This window comes from Hypanus sabinus, chromosome 3, assembly GCF_030144855.1.
Source record: "Hypanus sabinus isolate sHypSab1 chromosome 3, sHypSab1.hap1, whole genome shotgun sequence".
In the NCBI taxonomy this organism is placed as follows: Eukaryota; Metazoa; Chordata; class Chondrichthyes; order Myliobatiformes; family Dasyatidae; genus Hypanus; species Hypanus sabinus.
Genome location: NC_082708.1, coordinates 57,286,750 through 57,313,846, shown reverse-complemented (window position 1 = coordinate 57,313,846; position 27,097 = coordinate 57,286,750). Strand labels below are relative to the sequence as shown.

The window sequence follows — 27,097 nt, the reverse complement described above, 5'->3', positions numbered from 1 at the left end:
ATGTCTCTTTTCTGTATCCATCTTCTAGCCCACACGTTAAATCTCCTGATCAGTCAGATTCTGTAGTAAACATATATTTGAGTAATAATCCAGAAATCAGAAGAGTTGAATATATTCCCATCTGCAAGAGGCTGTCTCATGAACAGACATCATGTGATATCACATGAACAGAGAGTTATTCGATACATCTTCACTGCTTATGAATTAAACAGTCAGCTTTTATCCATCTATTCATTTCAAGTACATATTAGTGGAGTTCTCCTTCAAAATCCATCTTAGTCCACAACTAGTGTGCAACAGATTACCTGTGAGGAACCAGGGGAAAAGTAGGAAAGGTGTTGGCATCAAAACTTCTTCTTGAACAATGTGACAATTTCACACTGCCAGTTTGCACCCAGATGAAAAAAAACGCAAAGAAATATTGAAGTAAAGAAATAAACAGTTACTTCACCATTTTCAAATTTAGATCATGTCACTGTTAAACTTGCGGTGGCTTTAATTTAACCCAATTTAATTTAGAGATACAGCACAGTAACAGTCCTTTCCGGCCGAATGCACCTGCACCATCCTATTAGAACCCCTGTGACCGATTAGCTGTATAACTTTGCAATGTGGGAGAAAACCAGAGCATCCAGAAGAAATGCAGAGGGAGAGAGTACAAACTCTTTATAGACAACAATGAGAATTGAACCCTAATCACTGGCACTGTAATGCTATGTACTGACTCCTATGTTACCGTGTCATGCCTTCTTTAATAGCTTTTAATATCTGGTTGTAGTTATTTAAATATATGTGCTTTCAATGGAATTGGCATCAGACTGTGCAAGCAACACTGTTAATTGAGCTTTTAAGAGTTTGACGTGATAATTGACCCAAGATTTCCAGATCTAAGTTTATTTGTCATGTGTACATCAAAGTACACAATGAAACGTGTTGTTTGTGTTAACAACCAACATCCCGAGGGTATGCTGGGGCAACCTGCAAGTGTTGCCACACATTCTGGCAGTAAACACATACCAGCGACAGAACTTGGACAGAATTCCCAGGAAAAGGTTTATTTCCAATTAAGCAGTCCATTTCCAATCGTGAAGCCATTAAATAGTACGGAAACCATGAGCTGCTATGCCAACTTCCAATCCCGCTTTTAATGTGGTATGCCATTGATATTGTGGACTTATTGTTTAAGTGATTCCGAAATTGATGTCTTGCTTTCTCCACTTAGTTTACCAACCACCTTTAAAATGCTGCGTGCACGCCTTTCATTCCCCATTTCCAAACGTTGAAGGGAGAACCACGAAAGAATTTGAATCCTCAATCTGTAAGTACTTTTCATTAAGCAAACTATTATATAACACGCAATAAGGAGTATTTTTCTTACATAACAGCTGGTATTTGTGGCTAGCTCAGCGTTATCAGATGGAGCAATATTTCAGGTGTCTACATTCATAAATCAAACAGCTTTACATGTAAATTAAGATGACTATACACATTCACTATTTACCGCACTCTGAAGGCTAAGGGTTTAGTCATTTGCCCAGCAGATTCTTGTACCATTGTTCTCTGAGTTTGGGCAGACATCTCTGGATGGCAAAAAACAGGTTTAACCTCGCAGAACAGCATAAAAAACAGGTTTTGTAAAAAGCATTTGCTAAAACCTGAAAAAAGCTACAAATTAAGTAATACAAATAAAACATTGGCTAATACATGTCTTACTGCCTCTGCCCCCTCTCTCTTTCCTCTCTCTCTCCATCTCCCACTCCCCCTCCCCTTCCCCGCCACCTTCCCCTCCTGTCTCCCCTTCTCTCTCCGTTTTCTTTCCTTCCTTCCATTCCTAGACCTTTCCCCCACTGCTACAGTTAAATATCAAATTCTTCATCTCTCCCTCCCTCTCCCTTCCTCATCCCTTCCACCCCCATCCCTCTTCCTCCCCTTTCTGCAAAAATCAAAATATTCTGTTAACAGCTTATTACAAGTTACCAGCTTATTCTTTATGTACTGTTGGATATTTCTTCTGTTGTGTACACTTTGATGTCAATGCCACCTTACTGATAACTCATTGACTTGGTGGCATTGTCACATAGAGGGATGCTTCATAAAGAAACCCTGAAGAATTTATTTTTTTGGTTTGATGTTTGTTTAAATTGTTGAGTACTGATGCTGAATCTCCACAATACTTCAGGATAAGAAGTGCAGTCAATTTTTGATTCACCATGTGTCTTGTATTCTTGCTGATGGTATTTGACTGTACCTGAAGGAAATAATTAGTCTGTACTATCATGAGGTAACATCTTGCTCACCACTACATTTTACTTCTTACAATGAGTCAGTTTGTTCATTTGCTAGTTGCTGCACTAAATTTTATTAGACTATTAACACCATGTGCTTGTTTTTCTAGCGTACCGTAAATTGTGGAGTGCACTGATGTTCTTGGGAGTAACATTTGTAACAATTGGATTCCTCTGCATCATCTACTCTGCATGCTGTGAGAACTACAACATGTATAAAACAACTGGAGTAATATTCTTGATTGCTGGTAACTGAAAGTCTTATATATCTCATTTATTTACACTTCAAACTTTCTCAAATATTTTCACATTGGTTCATATTGTTTGCTCTAAATCTTTTGTGAAAAATATGACTGCTTCATATTTGAGTACAGTGGACTTGGGACACATCGAGACTAGTACATTCTGGCCGAAATAAGCGCATCCCTTGTCATGTACATGCAACCCTGTCCTTAAGATAATAGCCTACTGACTCCCCCTGAACCTCATCATCGGAGAGAGCTGTTTCTTTTAAAGCTGCAATCTCAGGATCTCAGTTTTGTTCTGCTATAAATTATCTCCTGGACAAACATAAACATTTCTCATGAGCCTTGTGACTCAAATCCTGTTGAAACATGGTCAGTAGAAAAGTCTCTGATAAATCATCATGATCTGAACCCCTATTTTGGCTATCATGGGCATCAAAATCCCCCTGCCCAGAACTACCTGCGTTATCAGACTTTTAGTCATGTTTCGGGTTACTGCGCATGCAGTTAAATATCAGTATCCAGGTGTGGATCGTCAGCAGCAGGCTTGCTTGTTAGCTGCACTGCCGGATAAACATCACCACCTGCAAGGTCATTACCAACAGCACGTCCACATTCTTCATCGGTAATTCAGATTGTACCCCTATCTTAACAGGTCCTGATAACAATCCACAATTCAAAATCGCCTTATGTAAAGGTACAGACACAGTCCCCTTTCCAATACCTTTAACAATATTTACTTGGTCAGTTTTTGTCTTGGCACCAAATTTCAAAACACTGTCCAATATCAGTGACTGAAAAGCCCCAGTATCTCGCCAGATCCTCCTTGGGACTGGGGTTGACCCCTCCTTTATGGACACAAACCCATCTGAGACAAACCGAACGACTCCCTCCTGATTCGTTCAAACCACACTTCCTTGGTGGTGTCTCAACTGTCTGAACACAAGCATTTGGGGTTGCCTCCTTTTCTTTTTCTTTCCCCTTTTTCAGAGCAAAACAATTAGACGCCACATGACTGAGCTTCTTAAAAAAGTAACAAGTAGGACTGGGAAATTTTCCCTTCAACTGCTTCCCTACATCCCTACTTTTGTCATTAGTCCCCAGCTTACTTTCTGGTTTAGCCTGTGGGTTATCCTTGCTACTCTTTATGTAGACCTTATTGGGGAAAAACTTAACCTTATGGGTTAAGGCAAACTGGTCTGCTATCTTCGCAGACTCTGACAGGGTCGCAGCCTCATTTTCATCTAAGTACATCCTTATTTCAGCGGGGATGCAGTTTTTAAATTCTTCAATCAAAATCAACTCTCTCAAGTTAATATTCTCATTCGCCCCTTTTGAGGTACACCAACGACTGAAGTACACCAGATTCTCACAGGCAAACTCCACATATGTTTGGCTCCCAGGCTTCCTCAAATCTCTAAACTTTTGTCTGTACGCCTCCAGAATCAACTCGTAAATCTTCAGCACTGCATCTTTCACTGTGTTATAATCAGTTGCCTCTTCGTGTCAGGGCAGAATACACTTATTGGGCCTCCCCTTTAATTGCACTTTGTAACAAAACAGCACACTGGTCCCTTGGCCACTGCTAATTCTGGGCCACTTTTTCAAAATGCAGGAAGTATTATCAACTTCTGCTAGGTCAAATGGAGGTACCAGCATGATTTCTCGACTGACAGTAAACCTATCACCAGGGTCTGGCACTTGACCTCTTTGCTGCATTCTCTCCCTCTCGAACTCTCTGCTTTTCTGCCTCCTCAGCCTTCTGCTTCTTCTGCCCCTTTGCCTCTCTAGCATTGTGCTGCCTCTTCCTTTCTGCTTCGTCAACCTCGAGCTGTTTTAGTTGCAACTCATGTTGTCTTTGCCTATCCTCAGCCTCCATCTTCAATTTTTCTACCTGAAGCTGAAGCTCAGCCTCAGTAGGTTTACTTTCAGCAAACATTTCCAACACATCCTCATTAAACTGTCCCTCGGTTATAAAATGCTGTGCTATTAATATCTGCTTCTGAGCCTTCCTCATTTTAGTGTTCACCTTAAGCTTTAACTTTTGAGCAACTCATAGCACAATCCAATGCTTCAGGGGTTGCTTCTGCCAGAAACCTACCAGGCTCAACCTCCATTGCTGCTGATTTCCCACTCAAGCAAATCAAAAGGGATTTTCCCCAATCAGATCAACCATTAATCAATCAAACCCCCAACAATTTTAAAATGGCTCCAAACAATTTGTTCGTATCTGGGACGAGCAACCCAGTTTATGTTATGTACATGCAACTCTGTAAAATTATCAGCAGCAAAGGAACACACCTGGAGTCTGGTTCTGCTCTTAACAAAACACTATTTTATTAGTAACTAAGTCATATAGTAACTTAAACCAGGTAAATCAAGAGTTAACGGTGTTATACGTATATAGGTGTAAATATATAAATCCCCAAACTTCTTCAAGCTTAGGTGGGAAGTGATACAGTCTTACGATGGTGTGGTAAGGAAATTCAGTTCAGTCCACGGGATTGCAGTGAGAGGGAGATCTGTAATCCTCGTAAACAGGTGTCATCGATCCTCCTCGATGTCCTCCAAATCTTCCAAGTTAGACAAACGTGACCAACTTAAGAGTAACATCTTCAAGTGATAATCTACCAACCCAAGCATGGGTTGGACACACCAGTAGACTCCACAGGGTCGCCCTTACATGCACCGATAGTCACGGATCACTTCCTCTTAATTGATCCTCAGCCCCACCCTTGTGGGCACAAAAAGTTCAGCGGCAATTCCGCCACTAGCCTTCATGTGTCAGCATGAACCGCGAAAGAGACAGTTGCGCTTGTTTAAATACAGATGTGCTGAACACCAGTTGTCCATCATGTAGCTCCTCCCCTACCCCTCTCTCTGCAGCAAGCTGCTTGTGCTGTATGTCTCTTTCTCTCTTACAGGCATGATTCTTAAGGGCGCAGTCCATAATGAATAAAACTTAAGATTCCATCACACTCTAATTAGCCAATATTTTAAAAAGGTTTAAAAAGACAAGCTACCATTTAACTGTGTAACAAATTACATATGTAAGTGAAATATAGTACAGTTAGAATACTACCTATATGACTACAGTAGCATATAACTGTGTATAAGTTCCTAGTAGTTATCAATGGAGGAATTCTTCCAGTGTATGCTATCATGTCCTTCTAATTGACTGTAAATGAATAAAATCAGTGCAGACACCTAGTGCAGATGATAGACTGCCTTCATACAAGACTTTCAATGACTACATCTAACAAATCTTCACTTCCATTGTAACATTCAAGATGATTGTTGATACCTTCAAATTCTTTGCAATGCTTAACTTGTTTCATTTTCACTCTTGTTCGTTTCTGGCATCTCTAAGCCTGAATGTTTGAAACGCAATGTGCAAAATAGTTCTGAACTGTCTTGCTGCTCATTTCTCACTAACAATCAGTGTCAAAAATCACTGTACTTTGAACACAAGCACATGCAACTAGTACTATTTAGAAACTGTTCACTCTAAGCACGGTGCAGTGTCTAGCAGCTACACAAGTACTCATGACTGACGTTAGTTAGAAACTGTTCGGTGTCAGCCTCCATCCCAATTAAGTGACGTAGTGGCAAATAAATGAAGACAATCCCAGCCATTTTCTCGATTTGTTTTTGTTCTTTAAGAGTTGTCTGAAATAAATGGTTGCCCTGGTTAGCCGATGGCCAAAGTAACTGGGATCTACTGTATTGAAATTCTGGCATGGGCTACTCATTCCACCAGCTTAGGTATTCCAGAACTGTTTCTCATGGATCTACAATCTTTCCCAGCTTTTTCCAGTCTACTAATATTTTAAATTCAATGCCGAAGTTCAATGTAGTGCTATTAGTTCCCCAGAAAGTCAGACTACGAAATGTTTCATGTGCAAAGCACTGCAGAACTGCCTTCCTGGCCATTGGATCGCACTGTTTACCTCATCCATCCAGTCCGCTAGAGCCGACTGCACACGTTAGGACTGGCATGTCCCGATTTCAATGAGGTATGAGGTCCCCCAGCTACCGTCATCTGAGTTAGGCTGCCTGTTGAAGTTGCTGTCACATGCAAACAGCTACTTGGAGCCACATGTGAGAGCTAAGTGTCGAGTGGGGATCAACGGTTAGTGAACTCCTCCAGAATTACACAATAAGCCCCTTCATCACAGGTGCTACCCCTTCCTGGATGTCTGGTACACTGGGTGAATTCCTTCGTCATTCAGAAGTAGGAACAGATTTTTCTTGTACTGTAGTAACATCGGTAGAGTTCGGATTTGTTCTGTATTTCATTTAAATACATAATTTGTTAATCAGTTAAATAATAACTTTCCTTTTAAGTACTTCCATGAATCTTTGGCTAATCGGGGCAGGCACTTAATGGGGCCAAACTGTATTGGTCCCAATGTCTCCCAATTAACCAGAGCCTACTGTATATCCTTCAAAGGGTTTCTGTTTATTTGCAAGATACAATATTTAAATTTTATGTGCATTTGATCTAAAGTTCCTGCTACAGGCGATGCCATTCTATTAGCATCTATAGCAGGCAAACTACATGACTTTCTTGACCAACAACGTTACAGTATGTCTGCATACATAGTTATAGAATATTGTAGTACTATGCTTGTCTATGCATATAGTACTCTCTATGCATTTCCACATTGCAATGTTGGAGACTACATGCAAGTTCACATATATAGTGTACAATGCATCAACCCATACTCACTGAAAATGTAACAATTACATTTTATTAAACCCATCATTCATCATAACTCAATGCATGGGGTAAGAGTGCTGAAAGATTTATGAGAATGTTGCCAGAGCTCGAGGGTCTGATTTATAGAAATGGGTTAAGCAGGCTGCAGCAATATTCCTTGAAACGGAGAAAACTAAGGGGTGACCTTGTACAGGTGTCTAAAATCATGAGGGGCATAGATAAGGTGAATGCAGACAATATTTTTCACAGGAATAGGGAATTGAAAACGAGAGTGTTTAGGTTTAAAGTGAGAAGGGTGAGATTTAAAAGGGACCTGTCACTAAGAGAGTGATACATATATGGAACCAGCTGCCAGCAAAAGAGGTTGAGGTTAAGTTTAATAACATTATTATACAGATTATATTGAACAGACACAGGAATAGGAAGGGATTAGGGGAATTCAGGCCAAGCATGGCATATGGGACTGGCTTAGATAGGAATTTCAGTCAACATAGACTAATTGGTTTGAGGGGCTTGTTACCATGTTTATTACTCCAAGACTCTATGACTTAATGACAAGTCTAAGTCAACTCCTGCGTTGAATCATAAGGAATGAGGAATTACCCCATTCTTCTTGTGTTATGCACTTTCTTTGTTGCTTCTTGTTCCATAAGAAGGTCTGAAAGGACATGTTACTCAGACCTAATGAATGACTTCAATACAGGCTTTGACCCAGTGGTGACATGTGCTGTATTTTCCTTCTCTGGTATGGGCCACTGGCATCAACTTGGAACCAGGGCACCTTGTTTCCTGATACAAAAATGTGCTTTTCCCTCACTTTGGTGTCATAATAATTTCATGTAATTTCATAAAACATATCCTTCAAATCAGAAAGATTTCTTTGTGCTTGTAGCAATCAACAACAACCTTGTCAACCTTGGTTCACAAGCATTGTTGCAGGGATCAGTCGATAGTGATTTGAAAAATCTTGACTGGAAAATTGATTCCATTGAATAAATTTTGCCAATTGATGGCCATTTACTGCTGACTATCTTACTCAGCATTCATTTGTAATTAGGCATGGGCGAGGTCCAATTTTATGAATAAATTTGATTCTGATTTCTCTGGTACTAGTCTTGTGAAGTCAATTGTGGATGTTTATCATCTACAGGTTGATGTAGTATGACTTCATGTTCTTGATTTAACAAGATCAAAGACATGGGCCCTCTGCAACTGGATCATTGACTTCCTCATCAGGACACAACAGTCAGTGCATATCAGAAATAACATCTCCTCCTTGCTGACAATCAACACCGACACACCTCAAAGATACATGTTTAGCCTACTGCTCTACTCTCTCTACAACCATGATTGTGTGGCTAGGTACAGCTTAAATGCCAGCTATAAATTTGCTGATGACACCACAATTGTCAAAATTTAAAATGGTGATGAGGAGGCATCCAGGAGCAAGATAGACTAGCTGGTTGAGTGGTGATCACAACAAAAACCTTGCACTCAGCGTCAGTAAGGCCAAGGAATTGATTATGGACCTCAGGAAGGGGAAGTTGAGGGAACACACAACAGTCCTCATAGTGGGATCAGAAGTAGAAAGGGTGAGCAGTGGGAGTCAACGTCTCTGAGAATCTACCTTGGTCCCAACACCTTGATTCAATTGCAAAGAAGTCACGACAGTGGCTATATTTCATTAGGAGTTCGGGGAGATTTGCTACGTATGTCACCAAAGACTCTTGCAAATTTCTACAGATGTATCGTGGAAAGCTTTCTAACTGGTTGCATCACCATTTGTTATGGCAGGACCACAGCACAGGATAGAAAAAGCTGCAGAAAGTTGCAGACTCGGCCAGCTCTATAATGGGCACCAGCCTCCCCAGCATGGAAGGCATCTTCAATAGGCAATGCCTCAAAAAGGTGGCATCCAGCATTAAGGACCTCCATCACACAGGGTGCCCTCTTCTCATTGCTACCATCAAGGAGGAGGTATAGGAATGTAAAGACACACACTCAACATTTCAGCAATAGATTCTTTCCCTCTGCCATCAGATTTCTGAATGGACAGTGACCTGTATACACAACCTCACTATGTTTTTTTGCTTTCTTCTTGCATTACTTATTTCATTCAATTTTTCATATTTTCTTATTGGAGTTAATAGTGTTTTTATTACATATTGCACTTTAATGCATCTTTTCTTCTGTTAACATTTGGAGTCAGTTCCCATTCCGAGGCAAAGTACCTCCAGCATTGAAACCTTTCCCGAAACCCTTCATGGGTCGACCAGTGATCCTGCCACCCTCTTCACTTACACGTTACTCTTCACTTAGGCATTATACTTAAGATCCAGCTTTTATACGTATGTTGATGGAAACAATGCATGAGTATATTCCCTCATTTGCTGCAGTGCACATCTGCAGCTAGTCAGCAGTATTTTAAATGCTGTCATGGGAGCAGTCAAACGGCTGTGCTGTTTGAAGTAGCCAATAGACAATAGGTGCAGAAGTAGACCATTCGGCCCCTTGAGTCTGCACCGCCATTCTGAGATCATGGCTGATCATTCACTATCAATACCCAGTCCCTGCCTTGTCCCCATATCCCTTGATTCCCCTATCCATCAGTTATCTATCTAGGTCCTTGAAAGCATCCAGAGAATTGGCCTCCACCGTCTTCCGAGGCAGTGCATTCCACACCTCCACAACTCTCTGGGAGAAGAAGCTCTTTCTCAACTCTGTTGTAAATAACTGACCTCTTATTCTCAATCCATGCCCTCTGGTACTGGACTCTCCCAACATCTGGAGCATATTTCCTGCCTCAATCCTATCAATTCCTTTAATTATCTTAAACGTTTCAATCAGATCCCCTCTCAATCTCCTCAATTCCAGCATGTACAAGCCCAATCTCTCCAATCTCTCTGCATAAGTCAGCCCTGCCATCCCAGGAATCAACCTAGTGAATCTACGCTGCACTTCCTCAATTGCCAGAATGTCCTTCCTTAAACCTGGAGACCAAAACTGTACACAATATTCCAGGTGTGGTCTCACCAGGGCCCTGTACAAATGCAAAAGGACATCCTTGCTCTTGTACTCAATTTCCCTTGTAACAAAGGCCAACATTCCATTTGCCCTCTTCACTGCCTGTTGCACTTGCTCATTCACCTTCATTGACTGGTGAACTAGGACTCCTAGGTCTCTTTGCATTTCTCCCTTACCTAACTCTACACCATTCAGACAATACTCTGCCCTCTTGTTCCTGCATCCAAAGTGGATAACTTCACATTTATTCACATTGAATGACATCTGCCAAGTATCTGCCCACTCACCCAGCCTATCCAAGTCTCCCTGTATTCTCCTAACGTCCTCTTCGCATGTCACACTGCCACCCAGTTTAGTATCGTCAGCAAACTTGCTGATATAGTTTTCAATGCCCTCATCTAAATCGTTGACATAAATCGTAAAGAGCTGTGGTCCCAATACAGAGCCCTGTGGTACCCCACTAGTCACCTCCAGCCAGTCCGAGAAACACCCATTCACTGCTACCCTTTGCTTTCTATCTGCCAACCAGTTTTCTATCTATGTTGAAACCCTGCCCCCAATGCCATGAGCTCTGATTTTACTCACCAATCTCCTATGTGGCACCTTATCGAATGCCTTTTGAAAATCTACGTACACAACATCCACTGGCTTAGCCTCGTTTAACATCCTTGTTACACCCTCAAAAAACTCCAACAGATTAGTCAAGCATGATTTGCCCTTGGTAAATCCATGCTGGCTCAGCCTAATCCTATTTCTGCCATCAAGATGTGCCACTATTTCGTCCTTAATAATGGACTCAAGCATCTTCCCCACGACTGACGTTAGGCTAACAGGGCGATAGTTCTCCGTTTTCTCCTTCCCTCCCTTCTTGAAAAGTGGGACAACATTAGCCACTCTCCAATCTTCAGGAACTGATCCTGAATCTAATGAACATTGGAAAATGATTACCAATGCATCCGCAATTTCCTGAGCCACCTCTTTTAGAACCCTCGGATGCAGACCATCTGGACCCGGGGATTTATTAGCCTTCAGTCCTACCAGTCTACTCATCACAGTTTCTTTCCTAATGTCAATCTGTCTCAATTCCTCTGATATCTTATGACCCTGGCCCATCCATACATCTAGGAGATTGCTTGTGTCCTCCCTGGTGAAGACAGATCTAAAGTACGCATTAAATTCTGTTGCCATTTCCCTGTTTCCCATAACAATTTCTCCCAATTCATTCTTCAAGGGGCCAACATTGTTCTTAACTATCTTCTTTCTCTTCACATAGCTTAAAAAGCTTTTGCTATCCCCTTTTATATTCCTGGCTAGACTGAGCTCATACCTATTTTTTTCTCTCCGTATTGCTTTTTTAGTTAAGATCTGCTGTTCCTTAAAACTTTCCCAATCATCTGTATTCCCACTCATCTTAGCCCTGTCATACTTCTTTTTTTTTAATGCTATACAATCTCTGACTTCCTTTGTCAACCACTGTGGCCCCTTTCCCCTCTTTGAATCCTTCCTTCTCATTGGAATGAACTGCTTTTGCATCTTTTGTATTATGCCCAAGAATATCTGCCACTGCTGATCCACTGTCTTTCCTGCCAGGGCATCCGCCCATTTAACTTTGGCCAGCTCTTCCCTCATGGCTCCGTAGTCTCCTTTATTTAATTGCAACACTGACACCTCTGATCTGCCCTTATCCCTCTCAAATTGTAGATAAAAACTTATCATGTTATGATCACTACTTCCTAATGGCTCCTTTACTTCAAGATCGCTTATCAATTCCTGTTCATTACACATCACCAAGTCCAAAATAGCCTAGTTCCTGGTTGGCTCAAGCACAAGCTGTTCCAAAAATACATCCCTTAGACATTCCACAAACTCCCTATCCTGGGGTCCAGCACCTACCTGATTCTCCCAGTTCACCTGCATGTTGAAATCTCCCATAACAACTGCATTACCTTTAGCACATGCCAATGTTAACTCCCTAATCAACTTGTACCCAATATCCACTCTACTGTTTGGGGGCCTGTACACAACACCCATTAGGGTCTTTTTACCCTTACTGTTCCTCAGCTCAATCCACACAGACTCTACTTCCCCTGTTCCCAAGTCACCTCTTGCTAAGGACTGAATCTCATTCCTCACCAACAGGGCCACCCCACCCCCTCTTCCCATATTTATGTCTCTACGATAGCACGTATACCCTGGTACACTCAATTCCCAGGCCTGATCCCCTTGCAGCCATGTCTCCGTTATCCCAACAATATCGTAGTTCCCCATTTTCATCTGAGCTTCAAGCTCATCTGTCTTATTTCTGACACTACGCGCATTCAAGTATAGAATTCTTAGCCCATTCCTCCTCTCTTTGCTTAAAACACTGTCTACTGTACCTAACCCAGCTCCTTGAACTTCCATCGGGCTAATTGCACCTTGAATTTTGATGACCTTCTTACGATCACCCAAACCTTCTACACATTTAACCCCATGCTCCTTCTAACCAATCCTCTGGATCTGGATCCCTGCCCCCTGCACATCTAGTTTAAACCCCCCCGAGCAGCACTGGCAAACACTCCTGCAAGAATGTTAGTACCCCTCCGGTTCAGATGCAGACCGTCCATTCGAAACAGATCCCAATGTCCCTGGAACAAAGACCAATTATCCAAAAACCTGAACCCTTCCTTCCTGCACCATGCTCTCAGCCTCGTATTAATGTGCATAATCATTCTATTCTTCGCCTCACTCGCACGTAGCACAGGTAGTAATCTCGAGATTGTCACCCTGGAGGTCCTGCCTTTCAGCTTCACTCCTAACTCCCTGAACTCTCTAAGCAGGACCCCCTCACTCACCTTACCTACATCGTTGGTCCCTACATGGACCACTACATCTGAGTTCATGCCCTCGTTCTCAAGAATAGCCTGCACCCGATCTGAGATGGCCTGGACCCTGGCACCAGGGAGGCAACATACCATCCGAGACTCCCGATCTGCCCCACAAAATCTCCTATCTGCCCCCCTAACTATAGAATCCCCTAAAACTATCGCTCTCTTCTCTTCCCTCCTCCCCTTTCTAGTTGAGGTTCAACCTCTGTGCCAGAGGCAGGACCACTACAACTCATTCCTGGTAGGTCATCCCCATCAACAGTATCCAGTACGGTATACTTATTGTTAATGGGAATGGCCGCAGGGGTGCTCTGCTCTCTCTTCCTGCTCCCCCTGCCTCTCTGGACCGTCACCCATCTGCCTACTTCTTGGTTTTTTGGTGTGACTAACTCCTGATAACTCCTATCTATCTCTGCCTCTGCCTCCCGAATGATCCGTAGTTCATCCAGCTCCTGTTCCAACTCCCTAACTCGGTGATAGGAGCTGCAGCTGGACGCACCTTTTGCAAGTGTGGTCATCAGGGACAACTGTGTTGACCCTGACCTCCCACATACTGCATACGGAGCACACCACTGCTCTGACTGTCTCCCCCATACCTGAACTGAATTAATAGAATAAGTCTAAAAAGCACCTAGCGACCTTACCTTCTTCCCCACAGCGAGCAATCACACAGGCTTACCGAAGTCCCCTTACGCCGAAGCCCACTTAGCCAAAGCCCAGGACTCTGCTTCCACGGACTCTGCTGCCCGCTCGACGCTGCCCGCGCTGAAAAGAAGTCCTGCCTTTTAAAATAGGCTGGAGGTGAGAAGTCAGGTCAAAGGGAGAATGGTTTAGGACATTCTCTTCCAGCTAATTTGTTGCTCTGCTATCTGACTTCCATTATGAGCCTGTTTCTCCTTCCCTCAGCCACTTTGCTCTTTCACCTTTTGGGACTGTGTAGAAACTTGGACGAGTGTGTATCCGGTGTTACTCTGTACCGAATGATTCCTAAGGGCTTGGTGACTCCGTGGCTCCTCCCCATGGATCCAGGCAGCAGAGCTATTGGTTTGAGAAGTGAGTGGTTTGTTCAATCAGATTCCTTGCCTTCGAATGACTGTCTACATTTGTGCCCGGACTTCTGACAGGAACAGCAAAAGAATTTCCACCACATAACTTAATAGATTTTAGCAGGATGGGCTGGCAAATTGTATTCCTGCCTCCATTATTCCCACTTCCATTTTAAGAAAAGGAAGAGGAATCAACCAGCTCAATAAATGTCTTCCAAATACCCACTGCTCCTACTTTTATCTGTTGGGTAACTTTAGAAGCAACAGTGAGTGACCTGTAAACTGGAAGTTGATCTCATGACATTGCTTAACTTAACTTTGAGATTGGTAAACAGGAAACTCTGTAAGGTCTTACAAAGTATCAGAATCTGAACCAGCATATCACTGTCATGAAATACGTTGTTTTACAGCAACAGTACATTGCTATACATAATAAAAATATATAAATTACAGAAATATGTATATATAAAAAATAAAATTACAGAAGTAGTACAAAAAGAGAAGAGGAAATAATGAGGTAGTGTTCATGGGTTCATTGTCCATTCAGAAATCTGATAGCGGATGGGAAGAAGCTGTTACTAGAAACCATGAGTGTGTGTCTTCAGGCTCCTGTACCTCACCCTCGATGGCAGTAGCGAGAAAAGGTATTGAGAAAAGCACAATGGATGTTGTGTTAATTCATTAATTAGGGATGACTGCAGTGAAAGATAGTACATGCAGACCAGGCTAAAAGCCAAACTCCTTCTTCTATGGTGCTTCCATTTATTTTTAGACATTGATGATAACTGTCGAAAATATTGGAAATACTGAACAGGTCAGGTCAGATCATATCTGTGGCAAGAAAAACAATTGACATTTCACCTAGCATGTTTTATATTAGAATTCCAACTTAGGCAGTTGTTTTGATTTTTTCGTAAGTATTGATATGGTACTTGGGCTGATTCAAAAACTCATGGTTCAGAGTGTAGTTTGGTCTGCTTAATTAGATCCTGAAAAATTACAGAACATGCACATGTTTCTACCTCAGTTTGCCTGAACAGGTTCATTATTCTTTATCCTAAATTCTTAATTTTTGCCTCACTGTGTGTATTTACATACTGCTGGAAAACTATATAACTATAAGTGATTAATAACTTCCCAATGTTTAATGTATAATGTGGCAAATACTAGATATTAAATATATATTTTACATTTCAATAATGAGAGTGATATTTACTAGAGACATCAACTAGATTAAAGTTAGCTGCTTAAAATTTATCAGAAAAAATTTCAGTCTTTGAAAAAACAGTGAAACATCAGAATCAGAATCAGGTTTATTATCATTGGCTTGTGTCATGAAATTTGTTAACTTAGCAGCAGCAGTTCAATGCCACACATAATATAAAATAAAAAAGATGATAAGTAAATCAATGATAGAATATGTATATTGAATAGAATACAATGGTGCAACAAACAGAAATAATACATATTAAAAAATTGAGGTAGTGTTCAAGGGTTCAATGTCCATTTAGGAATTGGATGGCAGAGGGGAAGAAGCTGTTCCTGAATCGCTGAGTGTGTGCCTTCAGGCTTCTGTATCTCCTACCTGATGGTAACGGTGATAGAAGGGCATGTCGTGGGTGCTGGAGTTCCTTAATAATGGACACTGCCTTTCTGAGTCACCACTCCTTGAAGATGTCTGGGGTACTTTGTAGACTAGTACCTAAGATGGAGCCGACTAAACTTACAATCTGCTGCAGCCTCTTCCAATCCTGTGCAATAGTCCTCTCATAGCAGACAGTGATGCAGCCTGTTTTATTTTGTATAAGTTTATTTTATTAAATCAAGTTAATGTACATTTTATTTTATATAAGTTTTACTAAAAATGTTTTAACTGAGTTCATTTTATCACCTTTGTACTTAGGTGTGTCTTTCACCGTGTCAATTATCATGTACTCCATTTGGATTTCAGCGGTATCTCAGATGATTGCGGGAGACATTGCTAATTGCACTTCCATTATAACCAACTTGAATTTTGGTGTAAATTATGGCTGGTCTTTTATGGCAGCTCCTTTTGCAGTATTGTTCTCTTTAATTTCTGGCTTATTTTTCATTAAAATCGCAGGTATGAATTGCAAGGAAAGTAATAACTTCATTTAAGCATTTTTGTAAACAACTATCTAAAAATAATTTAAAAAATCATAATTCTACACATTAAAATATAGCAATGTTGAGACATTATAATTTGGAGACCCCTTATATTAATCAATTTATAATCTGAGGTAATTTTAACCTGCATCTCTACATTATGAATTTTCTAATCTGCCATAACCTTTCATCTTTTATGAAAGGTTTGCGTTCTGAGAAACTGCTGTTATTTCAGAAATATAAAAGATTGGGCAATATGCAAATACTACTTTGACGTTGCACTTTCCTATGTGAAAAGAGTGGTACACTGTTTCTTATAGTGGCAATTTGATTTATAAATTGATAAGGGACTCTACAAAGGGTTTGTAACAAATTTCGAAAAGAATGTTGCTTTTAAATAATCAAAACCACAAGGTAATTTCAAACTAATTTTCTGTTACAATCATCAGTTAGTTTAAAACTGAGCTGTTACTAGTCTCAGATGACAAACCCTCTTTGGTTTCCTATTGATGTGCATTGCTGTTGATTGAAGATCCGCTCCTTTGACTTCAAGCATTTTTGGCTACTACTTATACCACTGTACAAAATGCCGATGCAAAGAAGCAGGCAGTTCAAGGCTTTATCTTTGATACTTTAATGTATTTCACACGTTTTGTTATACTTCATATTCCAGAAGTACACTTAAGGTATTTTTATTTGCTTTATCAATGTCAAAATCTATCTGGACACTCTTTAACTAATCCAATCATGTTATATGTATGGTCAGCACATATGTTCTCTCTGTAGCATGATATAGTTCCATTCCACTGACCCATAGTTCATCTTTCACATTGTCATTATGGTCACTATTCTGTGATTAGCCAATATATTGAATTTTTCATAGAAATTAGAGGTTCAACAATTAATACAAACATGATATTAAACTTACCTAATAATCTAAGTTGTATGCATGGATATGCTCAGGCAAAATGCTACTCTATAATAGTGTTATAATGGAAAATTATGAATCAAACTTAAATAATAAATTTAAGATTTAGCTTTAATTGTATTTGTAATTATAAACATCTAACATAGTAATTCTGCAGATGATTCAAAGATTTCTGGTGGTGTCGACAGAAGTTTGGAAAGGAATACAGAGGGATATGGATCAGTTGCAAATATGGGCAGAGAAATGGCAGATGGAGTTTAGCCCAGCCAAATGTGAAGTGTTGCTCCTTGGTAGGTGAAATATAACCAGGCAGTACACTGTTAAGAACAAGACCCTTAGCAGTGTTGATGAACAGAGGGATCTTTGGGTTCAAGTTCATAGCTCCCTGGAAATGGCTGCACAGCTTGATAGGGAGGTTAAGAAGTCATATGGCATGCTTGCCTTTATTAGTCACAGCACTGAGTTCAAAAGGCAGGAAGTTTCCCTGAGGTGTTATAAAATATTAGTTAGGCAGCATCTGGAGAATTGCATATAGTTCTAGTCGCACCATTATAGGAAAGATGTCAAGGATTTGGAGAGAATGCAGAAGAGGTATATCATGATCTTGCTTGGATTAAAGGGCATGTGCTATAACGAGGGCTGTTTTCTCCAGAGTGCCAGAGACTGGGGGGGAGACCTGATAAAGGTTTATAAGATTATGAGAGGCACAGGCAGTGGCATAGTGGCATCAGCACTGGACTTTGGGGTGAGGGTTCAAGAGTTTGAATCCGGCTGGCTCCCTTGCACGCTCTCTATCTGTGCCTGGGTTGAGTGTCGAGCTAGCAACTCGACCTCATAAAAACAACCTAGAGAGGGATGGGCTCCACCAGGTTTCAGATGCCCAAGACACGCTGTACAATGAGCAATCACGAAAAAGATCGGTGCAAAAAAGCTTGTCCTGACGGCACCCCGACGACTCCACCAGGAGTTAAGGGCGAAGGGCGTCCACACACACACACACACACACACACACACACACACACACACACAACACACACACACACACACACACACACACACACACACACACACACACACACACACACACACACACACACACACACACACACACACACACACACACACACACACACACACACACACTAGACAGACAATGTCTTTTCCCAACATCTGAAATGTTGAATTTCAGAGGGCATGTATTTAAGGTGAGAGGGGGTCATTTTAAAAGAGCTGTGAGGGGCAAGTTTTTTTCACCATGGGTGTCTGGAATATGCTGTCTGGGTGGTGGTAGAGGCTGATGCATTAGAGACTTTTAAGAGAGATGTAGATTGGCACGTGAATGTGAGGAAAATTGAAGGATATGGACATTGTGTAGTCAGAAGAGATTCATTTAGTTAGTTATTTGATTACTCATTTAATTGGTTCAGCACTACATTGTGGGCTGAAAAGCCTGTTCCTATGCTGTACTGTTCTATGTTAAATCATTGCTTCAGAAAAATACATCCTATGAAATCCTGAATGTGACTTTGATTCTTTTACGATATGATAATCATCAATTTAACAATTTACTGCAAAGTGTTTTTTTGTATTATAAAATAATAAAAATGGAGCTCCTAATGCATTTCACAATGAAGACTACAACTACATAGTGCACATAATTCAACTTATTTTCTCGGATGCATTCATAAGTCCCGACAGTGCATTCAGTCTGTTGCTTTGGATGTCTTTTGATGAGGTATCCAGTTATTCTCATTGTTAGAACTCCCTCACTCAACCCAAACACCTCAACACACTGAGGTGCTTTTCAAAACTCTCTTTTCTTTCCATCCCTACACTCTCCAAACTCAGCCACTCTTTGCCCCTCGCCAAGCAACTTACCCCTTTTATATTCCATTACCTATTAAATCTTCCTTTACATCTCCTGGGAGTACTTTTAAGATTCAGATATGTTGTTTAATATAAATTTGTTTCAGGTAACATTGTATTATAACTGACTTTGTTATGATGCAAACTGTAACTGCAGAGAACAATGGGAAAGTTTTGCCAAAAGAGCCATGTTCTATTCTAGTTTGAAGTTGCATGTCATCTTGGACAATAACTCCCATCCACTCCATAACATATTGGTTAGGCTCAGGAGTACATTCAGCCAGAGACTCATTCCACTGAGATGTAACACTGAGCGTCATAGGAAGTCATTCCTGCCTGTGGCCATCAAACTTTACAGCTCCTCCCTCAGAGTGTCGGACACCCTGAACCAATAGGCTGGTCCTGGACTTATTTCCACTTGGCATGATTAACTTATTATTATTTAATTATTTATGGTGTTATGTTGCTATATTTCTACACTATTCTTGGTTGGCACGGCTGTAACAAAACCCAATTTCCCTCGGGATCAATAAAGTATGTCTGTCTGTCTGTTATTAATCAATTCTCATTATGCAACACTAGATCTAAAATGCATTTTCCTAGTTGTTTCTCAACATATTAATCTGGAAAACCATTCCCAAACATCCCACTATGTTACCAAAATTTAAACTGTCCTGTCTTTACGTTGAATAAATTCAAAGGTTCAAAGGTTCATTTTATTGTCAAAGTACACATGTACAATACAACTCTGATATTTATCTTCTCCAGATAGCCATTAAATACAGAACAACCATGGATATTGATGATAGAAAGGACATCAACTCTCCCCACAGCACTAAATTGAAAATAAACACTGCATTATCCCTAGTTCATACTTCCTGATTTCCTGATTTTGTGGGCTCTAATATTGCAACTATTGTTTGGTGCCCATAAATAACTCACTTCAATGTTTTCTTCTCTTTGCTGTTATTAGATTCATTCACATAGGCTGATGTAATTCTGTAATGATGATCAGCCACATCTCACTACTCTGCTGGTTCCAACAATTAATTGCAATTCATCATTTTTGCCAACCATCCAAAGTACCAAAAGCTCTGGAACATTCAGCTCCCAGTTTTGGTTACTATGTCACCACCTTTCATAGAAACATAGAAAATAGGTGCAGGAGTAGGCCATTCGGCCCTTCAAGCCTGCACTTCCATTCAGTATGATCATGGCTGATCATCCAACTCAGAACCCTGTACCTGATTTATTTCCATCCACCCTGATCCCTTTAGCCACAAGGGCCATATCTAACTTCCTCTTAAATATAGCCAATGAACCGGCCTCAACTGTTTCCTGTGGCAGAGAATTCCACAGATTCACCACTCTCTGTGTGAAGAACTTTTTCCTCATCTCGGTCCAAAAAATCTTCCCCTTTATCCTTAAACTGTGATCCCTCGTTCTGGACTTCCCCAACGTCGGAAACAATCTTCCTGCATCTAGCCTGTTCAGTCCCTTTAGAATTTTATACGTTTTAGTAAGATCCCCCCTCAATCTTCTAAATTCCAGTGAGTATAAGCCTAGTAGATCCAGTCTTTCTTCACATGAAAGTCCTGCCATCCCAGGAATCAATCTGGTGAACCTTCTCTGTACTTGCTCTATGGCAAGAATGTCTTTCCTCAGATTAGGGACCAAAACTGTGCACAATATTCTAGGTGTGGTCTCACCAAGGCCTTGTACAACTGCAGTAGAACCTCCCTGCTCCTGTACTCAAATCCTTTTGCTATGAATGCCAACATACCATTTGTCTTTTTCACTGCCTGCTGTACCTGCATGCCCACCTTCAATGACTGGTGTACAATGACACCCAGGTCTGGTTGCATCTCCCCTTTTCCTAATCGGCCACCATTCAGATAATAATCTGTTTTCCTGTTCTTGCAACCAAAGTGGATAACCTCACATTTATCCACATTAAATTGCATCTGCCATGAATTTGCCCACTTACCGAACCTATCCAAGTCACCCTGCATCCTCTTAGCATCCTCCTCACAGCTAACACCGCCGCCCAGTCACAATAATGACTAGATCATAGCTTCTTTGTTCTAATTTAGTTATCAATTCATCCAAGTTGTTGTAAATACTGTGCTTTTAAATATTTTCTTAAATTTTGCTCTAATATTTGCCCATATTTTAAGCTAATTTGCCACTCATTTTTTCAACCATTTAATGATAGACTTGAACAGCATAGAAACAGGCTATTACCAACATGCCTATCTGAATTAATAATTCTTGACTACATGAATTCCTTCGTCCGTTATGCTCTTTTCTTCCAGTTGTCCACTGGCAACTCATTCGAACAAACCAACTAGTGAATTCTCCCAGATTATATCATTCACCTAAACTATGCCAGCTCCTATCAAAACAAAGCCAACAGTCTTATTCCCTCTTACATTTCATTCTAACATATTCTCTTTCACATGAACATCTTTAGCCCTCTCCCGATTTTCCTACTACCTACCCACACTGAGGAAAATTTACAGTGGGAATGTAACCTACCAACCTGCATGCCTTTGGGATATAGAAAGAAACTGGAGCATCCAAAGGGAAACCATACAATCACAGGGAGAACCTGCAGACTCCACACAAACAGCAACAAGGGTCAGAAGTGAATCTGAGTCATTGCAACTGCAAGGCAGCAATCCTACAACAAAGAATGCCTAATTAAACAATACACTTATAATAATACTCAAATATTACTTAAATATTAAATACACAACACTCCTCCCTGCTTAGCTAAAAACTCCAACACTATATAGAATACATCTCAACTTATATAAATATGAGTATACTATATAATACAGCTGCAATATCAATATCTACAGCATAGTAAGTTATCAATTATCTTATTTAGAGCTAAATATTTAATTGCTGTGGAGTACTTCTTACTCTTGTTGAATAATTTCTTTCCTGACAATGCTGTCACTCTGCTTGGCTGTGAAAAATTATTTCACTTGTGGCTGTAAAATAATCTAAGATTCTGGGACCTCCTCCATGGTGGTTGTAGGAGTTGGCTCTGGGACTGCAGGAAGTGGTTCTGACAGAAAGGATCCCTTTTTTCTCAAACAATTAACTCTATTCTCCTCCATTGATTGACGTGCCATCTCCAGATGACATCAGAGACAATCTCCACTGTGTAGCAGAATGGTCCAGTACTGTCCTTAATTTATCCAAGTACCCATTTTTGATCATCTCTGTAGACTCTCACCAGGAGTGCCTGCCCAGGAGTGAAGCATCCCTCAATTTGATTCAACTGATTGTCCTGCATACTCCTTCTGATGTTGGGTTACTGGAGGTCCAAATGTGAGCACAAGGGATGAGCCAGGAATAGCACTGCTGCTGAGTTGTTGGTTAAACACCATCTACCATGCAGAAGGCCATGCTAACTCTCTCTAGTCAGTCCATATCTATCCAAATACTCATACATCCAGTCCCTTAGAATATCTTCCAACAACTCTCCCACTACTGATGTCAGGATTATTGGTCTATAATTTCACGGTTTATATATTAAAGCCTTTCTTAAACAATAGAAGTATATTAGTTGTCCTCCAATCCTCCGGTATCTTTCCAGTTACTGTCACATGTATCAGTATTACAGCAGACTAAAGGGAATTATGGAGCTCATGAAAGATGAGTTGTCCAGAGTTGATTGGAAAAGAACACTGGCAGGGGTGATGGCAGAGCAGCAATGGCTAGAATTTCTGGAGACAATTTGGAAGTCACAAGGTATATGCATCTAAAAGAGAAAGAAGTATTCTAAAGGAAAGATGACATAATCATGGCTAATAAGAAAAGTCAAAGCCAACATAAAAACCAAAGAAAGGGCACATAATAGACCAAAGATTAGTGGAAAGTTAGAGGACTGGGAAGTTTTTAAAAATCAACAGACAGCAACAAAAAAAAATCATTAAGAAGGTAAAGATGGAATACAAAAGTAAGTTAGCTAGTAATATTAAAGATAATACCAAAAGTTACTTCAGATACATAAAATGTAAAAGAGAGGTGAGAATGGATATTAGACTGCAGGAAAACAATGCTGGAGAGATAGAAATGGGGGACAACACAATAGCAGATGAACTGAATAATTATTTTGTATCAATCTTCACTGTGGAAGACACTAGTAATATGTCGCTAGACACTAGTTCCAAGTGTTGGGGAGCATGAAGTGTATGAAGTTACCATAACTAGAGAGAAGGTTCTTGGGAAACTGGAAGGTCTGAAGGTAGATAAGTCACCTGCACCAGATGGTGTACACCCCCAAGTTCTGAAACAGGTCACTGCAGAGATCGTGGAGACTTTAGTAATGATCTTTCAACAATCAATAGACACTGGAATGGTTTCAGAAGACCGGAAAATTACAAACATCATTCCACTCTTCAAGAAGGGAGACAGGCAGAAGAAATAAAACTATAGGCCAGTTAGCCTGATCTCAATGGTTGAGAAGATGTTGGAGTCGATTATTAATGAAGAGTTCTCAAAGATACTTGGAGGCACATGATAAAGTAGGCCATAGTCAGGAAGGTTTCCACAAGGGAAATCTTGCCTGTCAAATCTGCTGGAATTCGATGAAGAAGATGTGAAAAGTAGGATAGACAAAGGAGAATCAGTTGATGTAGTGCACTTGGATTTGCAGAAGGCCTTTGACAGGATACCACACATGAGACTATATAACAGGTCACGAGCCCCGGGTATTACAAGAAAGATTCTAGCATGGATAATGTGGTGGCTGATTGACAGGAGGCACAGAGTGGGAATATAGGGAGCCTTTTCTGACTGGCTGCCGGTGACTAGCAGTGTTCCACAGGGGTCTGTGTTTGCACCAATTCATTTTACATTATATGTCAATGATTTGGATGATGGAATTGATGACTTTGTTGCAAAGTTTCAGTCAGTCTGAAATGCTGGAGGGGCAGGTATCTTTGAGGAACTAGAGGCTACAGAAGGACTTAGACAGATTAGGAGAATGAGCAAAGAAATGGCAAATGGAATACAGTGTCTAAAACTACATGGTCATCCACACATTGGTAGAGAAATTAAAGGGTTTCCTAGTTTCTAAATGCAGAGAAATACAAAAACTGAGATGCCAAGGGGCTTGAGAGTCCTTGTGCAGGATGCCCTAAATGTTCATTTGTAGGTTGAATCTGTGAGGAGGGCAAATGGAATGTTAGCATTAATTTCAATAGGCCTAGAATATAAAATCAAGGACATAATGTTGAAAATTTTTTAAGCACTGGTGAGGCCTCATTTGGAGTATTGTCATCAGGTTTGAGCCCCTTATCTTATAAAGGATGTGCTGAAACTGGAGAGGCCTGAAGGAGATTCAGGATTGAATGGATTGTCAGAGGAAGAGCATTTGTTGGCTCTAGGCCTCTATTCGCCAGAATTTAGAAGAACGAGGGCTGACATTGAAACCTATCAAATGGTGAAAGATCTTGATGGAGTGGATGTGGAGAGGATGGTGGAAGAGTCTAAGACCAGAGGACACAGCCTCAGAATAAAGGGGTGTTCTTTTAGAACAGAGCTGAGGAGGAAATTCCTTAGCCAGTCAGTGGAGAATCTGTGGAATTCTTTGCCACAGGCAGCTGTAGAGGTCAAGTCTTTATGGAAATATAAGGCAGAGGTTGATAGATTTTGGATTGGTTAGGAGATGAAGGACTATGTGGGGAAGGCAGGAAATTGGGGCTGAGAGGAAAATTGGATCAGCAACAATGAAATGGTGGAGGACACTCAATGTGACAAATGACCTCATTCAGCTCCTACATCTTATGGTCTTATGGTTGCTAATGATGATTTAAATATCTCCTCTACAGCTTCTGCACTTGACTCCTCCAGGGTCTAAAGGAAATCTCTTTCAGGCCCTGGGGATTTATCCACCCAATTTGTCTCTTGACAGCAAACACCTCCTCCTCGGCTCCCTGTGGGATCAGGACCGAGGGGTGACCCACAGATACCTGAGGAACCAATATTCACAATGCCCACTATCCAGGGATATGGGCCAGCACAGATCACTAAACTAACCAGTTGGCCGAGAGCTAGTGGAGACCAGCAGTGGAGTTTATTTCCAACATTATTTCTGAATAAAGTCACACTAATTTATAGATGGGTCCAATCTATTATACAAAATTGTATTCTAGGAACTTCCAGGTTCTTCTTACTTGCCTTAATTTTCTTCAGCCGAGCCTTCCTTTACATCCAGTCTTGTGGCAAAATATCAAAGAAACACCAGGGATATTTTGAGAATGACTCAGTCTTTGACTAAATTAACATTTTTAGCAGTAATGTAGATCCAAATATGGTTTACACAACTAGTCGTAACTTTTTCTATTCCAGAGTATTCTGTAAAATTGATGGAGTTGATGTTTCAGGCCAAGGTCCATAATCATGACTGGAAAGAAACCAAAGTAAGAAGGTGGGGGAGGGGAAGAAGCACAAGCTGGCAGGCAATAGGGCAAAATGCTCGGAATAAGCATGGACCAAGCGTAATACTTGCAATGGGTATGGACACAAGCAAAACACTCAAAATATGTATATAGCTCAAAATACTTTTCTGAACACGTTGTCTTGTGGTCGCAAGGTTCCTCATCTTTGTGGTTGCCACATGCTGTCTGGCATCTTATTTTAGCTACCTCTTCACTGTCCTCCTACACTTACCCAATGACGTATCCTCTCCCTGGTCCTGTCTACATATTTTGCTACACTTGCCCTTCACCCACCCCTTCTACACGTACCCCTTCCCCTCTTCACATTCTCAGTGGGGGACTGGAGAAAACAAGCTTGGAGGAAAAGATGTACGTAGTGGTAGAGTCCCATTGGAGATGGACAGAAGTCATGGCAAATCATGCCCTGGATATGGAGGCTAGTGGGGTGGTAGGTAAGAAGATAACCCCTATCTCCGTTATGATGGAAAGAGGATGGGTTGAAGTCTGCTGTGCAAGAAATGGAGGAAATGCAGGTGATGGCAGCATTGATAATGGTGGAAGGCGAACCCTGTGTTTTTCAAAAAGAAGACATCTCAGATGTTCTAGAATGGAAACCGCATCCTGAGAATAGATGCAGTAGACATAGAGGAACTGAGTGAAGGGAACTGCATTTTTACAAGTGACAGGTTTGGCTGAGGCAGTGTCAAGATAGCTGTGACAGGCAGCAGGTTGTAAAGGATGTCAGTAGATAGTCTCCCTCCGGAGATGAAGACAGAGGGATTGAGAAAGGAGAGAAAGATACCAGAGAGAAACCAAGTAAATTTGAGGTCAGGGTGGCAATTGGAGGCAAAGATGATGCATGAGTGTAGAAAGCAGCATCAATGTAGTCATTAATGCAACAGATAAAGAGTTGGGCAATGTTACTGATGTAGACTTTTTCTGCAGTACATTTCAGTTGATCTTCCCATTCCCGTACAAACATGTCTGTCAATAGCTTCATCTACTGACATTCTGTCTGCAGTTCATTCCCCTCCTCCTCCAACCCGCCCACCTTCCCCCTCACTTAGTCTCAGCCATCACCTTCAGATTGAACTTTCCCCTCCCACCCCCCACCTTCTTATTTGGAGGAAGTGTAAGGGCAGGTGTAGCACTTCTTCTGCTTACAAGGACAAGTGCCAGGAAGGAGATCAGTGGGCAGGGATGGGGAGACGAATGGACAAGGGAGTCGCGTAGGGAGCGATCCCTGCAGAAAGCAGAAAGGGGGGTAGGAAAAGATGTGCCTGGTGGTGGGATCCCATTGGAGTTGATATACTCCGTCCGGTGCTCCGGGTGCGGCCTTCTATATATTGGTGAGACCCAACACAGACTGGGAGACGTTTCACTGAACTCCTATGCTCTGTCCGCAAGAGAAATTGGGATCTTCCAGTGGCCACACATTTTAATTCCATGTCCCATTCCCATTCAGATATGTCAATCCATGGCCTCCTCAACTGTCAAGATGAAGCCACACTCAGGTTGGAGGAACAAC

The 27,097-nt window shown here is 41.1% G+C and overlaps 1 protein-coding gene across 6 annotated transcripts in view; it reads left to right on the top strand.

Annotated features, from left to right (window-relative positions):
- Positions 1-18,363, top strand: part of LOC132391342 (transmembrane protein 182-like) — an 84,779-nt gene extending 66,416 nt beyond the window's left edge. For all 6 annotated transcript variants that reach the window (XM_059964401.1, XM_059964396.1, XM_059964398.1 and 3 more), the window contains 4 exons: positions 1,223-1,318; positions 2,396-2,533; positions 14,051-14,197; positions 16,094-18,363. In XM_059964401.1, coding sequence (XP_059820384.1) covers positions 1,223-1,318; positions 2,396-2,533; positions 14,051-14,197; positions 16,094-16,329 — 617 coding nt within the window. In that variant the 3' untranslated portion in view covers positions 16,330-18,363. The remainder of the gene's footprint in view (positions 1-1,222; positions 1,319-2,395; positions 2,534-14,050; positions 14,198-16,093) is intronic.
- The last annotated feature ends 8,734 nt before the right edge of the window (positions 18,364-27,097 follow it).